General features: G+C 37.2%; 1 protein-coding gene across 9 annotated transcripts in view; it reads right to left on the reverse strand.

The window, feature by feature from the left end:
• Positions 1-123: 123 nt before the first annotated feature.
• The window catches only part of LDL3 (LSD1-like 3), a 15,253-nt gene continuing 9,376 nt past the window's right edge, over positions 124-6,000 (reverse strand). Inside the window, exons 6-12 of one of the 9 annotated variants that reach the window (XR_014362932.1) lie at positions 5,540-6,000; positions 4,330-5,052; positions 3,965-4,039; positions 2,711-3,107; positions 1,763-1,855; positions 1,313-1,528; positions 124-808 (exon numbers count right to left, since the gene is read on the reverse strand). The exon at positions 5,540-6,000 is cut by the window's right edge and continues 24 nt beyond it. Coding sequence is in view for 1 of the 9 variants with exons in the window: in XM_028212238.2 (XP_028068039.2) it covers positions 3,042-3,107; positions 3,965-4,039; positions 4,330-5,052; positions 5,540-6,000 (1,325 nt within the window). In the remaining 8 variants the exon portion in view is untranslated. Of the gene's footprint in view, positions 1,529-1,762; positions 1,856-2,530; positions 3,108-3,964; positions 4,040-4,329; positions 5,053-5,539 lie in introns of those variants that run through there. The other 8 variants (XR_014362930.1, XR_014362929.1, XR_003632008.2 and 5 more) reach the window with 8 other exon arrangements.

Raw genomic sequence — 6,000 nt, forward strand, 5'->3', positions numbered from 1 at the left:
CAACTCTCATAAATCTTGTTTGATTATAAAAAAAAAAAATGAGTATTACTCAAATGATGGAATTAGCATTTCTCATAAGATTCACAATCTAATCCCATAGAATAAAGACCATTTTACAATCACTTACAGAAACAAAAACATAAACTTCTCGTATAAGAAAAACTTCTAATAATTTCATAATTTTAATCACAACCAACTAATACCAAAACAATAGTATACAAACAAACACAATTTATGTTACATCTCCAACTTAATACTACTTTACACTAATAATCTTACATTGCTCAATCATACTCATAATCCCAATCAATCTAATTCAGCACCTCAAACCACCACACCTTTACCACCAATGATGAAAAACAAATTACAATGATATGGAAGTATTGTTCATAAAATATATCTCAGATATGTATATATATACAAGGCTTTGCCTTTGGTAACTAAACTAAATTCACAGTTCCTCACAGGGAATGACTATTTTGTTTTTCATTTTTCATTTTTTCCCCTAAAAGAATGATAAAGTGAACAGAGCTTAGGTCATAGCACATGAAAAACACAGAAGACGACACCAACATTGTTTTCGAGAAAGACACCAAGAAGGTTAAATTCAAGCAAAAATGACTGCGGGGTGTACCATCACCCTGTTTAGACCCAATCCAATCCATGGATCGCTTACCCAAAATCATTTCTTTTGTGTCTAATGCACTCTCAGCCGAAATATGAGGGGAAATCCTCCCAAGAATATTTTGACCAAAAGCGCATTAGACATGAGAATAAAAATTGTTAATAAAAGATTTGTGCCATATACCTGCAGGAGGAAGAATGAACAGAGACTCGTATTATTGACAAAATTCCACTTATTCACCTCCAGCCAGCAGCCTAAAATTCACATGAAAATTCACATGATGGGACCATGACATAGAATTTTACTGTTCTTCACAATCACACATAATAGTAGTACATCAGCTTTGGGTCATAGCAAACACAAATAAAAAAGAAATGAAGTGACCGATATATGCAAAATAATAGAAATACTTCAGAAATGCTAAAAGAACAAATAATGCCCAGGCTGTAGCATGCAGAATTATTCAAATGCACATGCAGAATTATTCAAATGCACATGAAGAATCATTCAAATGCGACAAATAACGCTAGACGAACATACATCTGTGGAGGCTGCTTTTGGTTTGACCATAAAAGTTCAGATTGACAATGTTTGTGCTAATTTCATGTAATCAATCTTTTCATGTAAGGTAATAAATAGCACTAGACGACCAAATCTAAATATGCTGTAGAGTTAAGATATAAATACCTGTGTCATCACATTAATCCCATGCTAGCCTTTGCCATCCCCGGCACATGACACAAAAGCAACTACTAATAGGTTTACAGTTTTCGCTTCCATCCATCAGCAAATTTTTGTTGACATCAACCTTCAGCGTGAATAAAATCTTTGAAGTCCCCCTTACCGTATCCCCTGAAATGTGACTTATTTCCTTTCTCAAGGTAAAAACTTTCAGAGACTTCGCTGCAGATCAAATAAATACCATAATTTTTACACATCAAGCATCTCCAGATGCAAATCATCAAAAAAACTTATCATGTCAATCATTCTTCTCTTGTACATATCCATAGTTGAACCTCCAAATCAAGGTATTCTCATAGCATAAAATACAATGTGAACATCATTATCAGACTCTGAGTTGTAACCTGCCATTTAATGCGCAAAAGAGTTTAAAAGAAAAGAGGCAAAAGGGCATACCTCGTTGGCAAGACAAACCCAACAACCTGCTGAGCTGGCAACAATAAAAACAGAGGTGTAAGCATAAGACAACACACCCAATGACCTGCTGACCTGGCAACAATAAAAACAGAGGTGTAAGCAAAAGACAAAACTTGTGCTGCAAGGGAGGTGGGGTGGGGATTTGGATCCTATTAATGACAACTACTATTTGACATATGCATCCAATGTGATTAAATACATATTTCGTTACCCAGAGTTAAGAGACAGTATTGTCAATTGCACATCACCCTTGCATACACCTCACCTATTCAAGTAGATCTGAATGTTGACAATACTATTCATTTATTAGTTGGAAGTACTCAATAGTCATTATTCAAAATGCCATGCATAGTAGTTCCAAAATGGAGGGAAACCTTTACAAACACTGATGCAAACATAAACACCCATGCAATCCTGCCTGCAACATGTGCACTTCTGCATGTGCGCCACACATACACGTGTGTAAAATTTAAAGTAAAAATTATTTGAAGGAATTGGATCTGAGAGAACCAAAGCAGTTTAGAGCAGTTATCAAGGGGGTATTTTGGAAAAAGTGAAAAGCATGACAATCTACACCAACTCAGGTGCGGACTTTATATAATAGTATGGATAGTATAGATGGTATAAACATAGTTAATTTACATCCCTCACACGATCAACTATAAAAGCAAAAAGTCACCTGCTTGAACTTTTGGAGAGAATGAAGAGAATTTGACTTTCAGAAATCACAAAAGCAAATAATACTTCTGAAGGAGAAAATTTGTTCTGTATATTTGTTGAAAAAAAACCTAAACTGTACAATTTATCATTTGACCAAATGACAAGATAAAAAACTGGCTATGTCTCATCTATGGAAATCCAAAAAAGGGTCTTGAGTTTCTACCCTAAAAGTACAACCTTAATTTATGATGAGTCCATGCAAGTAACCTGAAGTTGTCTTCAAACAGAATTGATGTCTGTAATGGAAATACCAAAAAACTATAAAACTTGCATCAAGTACATTTGCAATGCAAAGGCCTTAGTTAACCCATCTCCATTTTTTTTCTGCAGCACCTTCCCAATCACTGACGGGAAAAGGAATACTTTGGTATCGAACATTTTAATTGACAAACTTGCTCCAAAGCCACCCTCTGGCATATCAGTACCGGTTTACCACTAGCTAATGCTGTGAACTCTATGCAGTAACAAACAGGAACAGTCTTCTGCAATTCTTGCAAAGAACGAATACAAAATTGTGTTCAGTTTGTTCTTGGGGCCATCAAGGTTTCATAACTGGTTTCGTCGCCATGTGTCTCTCAATCAACTTATCCACAAAGGACCGGATCTGCATATTATAAGATCAAAATAATGGATCAGACACAAAACATGGGGAAGACACCTTAAGGAATCTAAACAGAAATATAATTAAAATTACTAAACACAATTAAGGCTTCGCAATGCACTTGCTTTGTGGGGATATATGTCAGACTATGGGCAGGATGATAATTACAAGTTTGGTTAAACATGAAAAGCCTACGGTGAGAAACAAGCTTCTCTTTGTGTTGTCAGCAAAGTGTTAAAAACAACTACAAATTTTGGGGATATTGTCATAAGTGAAGGAAAAGTAATGGAGAGGTGAGCAAGCCAACCCCCAAAGGCGAACTCAGCCAAAATTGATTTTCAAAGCAACAAGTAGAACCTAGGGATGCAAAAGAATTGAGTTATTCATGAACAGCTTGAGCTCAACTACATTGATTGTGTATTCGAGCTGAGCTTGAGCCAAAATTCAAGCTCTATTAAATGAGCCGAGCTCGAGCTAAAGATGCTCGGCTCAACTATTATTTATACAAAAACAATAATATAAATGAATTATGTACGTATATAATTGTGTAAAATGCATTTACAATGTATATAATATATATCGGTTTTGATTTGAGCTTTGAGCCAAACTCGAGGTTGGTTAATATTTAACGAGCCAAGCCTTGTTCGATTGTGTATTCAAGCTTAGCTCAATCCTGAATTCAAGCTCAATTAACAAATGAGCCGGGCTCAAACACTACACTACTGAATTTAGCTCGGTTTGTTTGCAGCCATACAGAGCCTACTTGAAAATAAGATGTTTACAGAAACAAAAATACCACAGAAAACTAAAGAAACAGATTGAACATTAATTACATAATCATGGACACATTAAGTGCAAACCTTATTTTTACGCTTGAAATCAAGAAACTCAAAAACCGCCATAGCTTTCTCTGCATCCGTGGTCTGCTCCATGACCTGACATTTGGCAGGAAAATAAATTAGAAGACCATGAAAGGAAGAACCAAACCAGAGTAATTCACAAGGACAGTTCCATTGCTGGCCACAACTGTTATTTCTCTGCCAGCATGCCATGACTTTTCAAAGCATATATGCAAGATCTGCATTGTACTGCCATGAAAGCAACCAAACAACTATGGATTGCCATTATATGTAGAAATAGCATTAAATATATTCATAGAAAAAAAAAATAAAAAAATAAGAAGGGCCAAAGAGAAGTAGTAGTAGATGATGATGATGACGCCGACCTTGGTTGCGGTTTTCTTCATAATCGACTTGTATCCTTCCTTATCAATTTTCCTCGCTTTATAAAGAGGCATGAGTAATGATGCAACATAATCCACAACAGCCTGTTTAATATGATCTGCCCCTCTAGGTTGATTTCCAACCAAGTTTTTGTTTACAGTGACTTGAGAAACAGAGCTCTCATTTGCTAATTGTTCATGTTTCCACGAAGGTAGATTTGAATTCATGTTTGAATCCTCCTCATCCCTTATGTGCACAGCCCGCTGGAAGAAATCAGACTCAGCGGCAGCAGCAGCTGCTTGAGATTGCCATCTGTCAATAGCATTATAGTCCTTTACCCCAACGCTACCAGCAACATCAACCCATGCTTTGGTAAATAAGCTGCTGTCTACAGCTGCACTTTCAGCTGAATGCTCTCTGATGTTTGACTGGCATGCAATCTCATTCGAGTTGCTCCGCTGTGAGAGGTTATCAACGGACATTTTTGAATTGTCAAGGTTGACGCAAGCAGCAGCAAAATCAACAGACCAATCCCTAACTCTGCAGTTCCTAGAATCTATTTCTGATATACAATCCTGTCTTCCTACAGCAGCACCAGACCACTTCCTTTTAATATCAGACTCATCCATTTGTGCATATTGCTCACGTCTAGCAAATTTGTGGAATGACAGTATTTTAGGAAGGGGCAATGATGTGTTACACTTGGCTTCAGAAGATGCATATGCCTGCAATGCAAGATAACCATTTGACTATTTAAAAAATGCATCTAGAACACAGAAGAGAAGGGCGAACAAAAGAATGGGGGGGAGGGAGCACCCTATGGGAGCAGAGATGCAGAGTTAAGGCGTCTACACGCCTTCCTCCAGGAGCAAATGTAAAAAATGATTTACATGATATCTCATTCATTAGTTTAGCCATTATAATGTAGGATATGGTAGTGTACAGAACAAGTCCAGGGCAATGAAAAGCAAATTTCTGCATTTTGGTTTTAACCAACTTATATCCTATTCATGCGTTAAGAGAAATCCCCAAAAATTGCAAACCCGAAGATTAAAAACTATATATTAGAGAAGGATACAGAAAATCACAATGCTGGAATGCCAAATGCTTCTCAAACAGCACAGTTCAAAAAACCAAAAATTAGATAAATGAAAGTTAGCACCCATAAAATGGTCGACTAATACTGCGAGTATAGTACCAAGAGCAACAAACCTCGGCAGCTGCAACAGCTGCAGCTCGGGCTGCTTCTGCAGCAGCAAGTGCAGCCTGTTCTTCTTCAGACATTGCGAAGTTGTGGTCATCCTCGCCCTTAGTATCCTCTCTACCAAAGGAGCCCTGAGACCTTGACAACTTAACCTCCAATTTTGCGTTAGTCCTGGTATCCAAATTGACAGGCTTGACATTAACTCTCTTAACGCTTGCATTGGGAGGCAAATGATTTCCAGCAGATGCAGAAATCTGTGAACTTCCTTTATTATCTGGTGGACCATGCATGCGTATAGGTGGCTTTCCCAAAGCTAGAGATCTGCTTTTCAAAGAATCCAGGGCAGTTGATTGTCTCAATAACTTTAAACCACCATTAGATGCTTTTTCCTTCCGGAAAACTTCAATCCACACATTAACCAGTTGACTTGCTATAGCACGTATATCACGGCTGGTATGTACACAAACTT

The sequence above is a fragment of the Camellia sinensis genome, chromosome 3 (genome assembly GCF_055761805.1).
Source record: "Camellia sinensis isolate YWXY chromosome 3, ASM5576180v1, whole genome shotgun sequence".
Taxonomy (NCBI): Eukaryota; Viridiplantae; Streptophyta; class Magnoliopsida; order Ericales; family Theaceae; genus Camellia; species Camellia sinensis.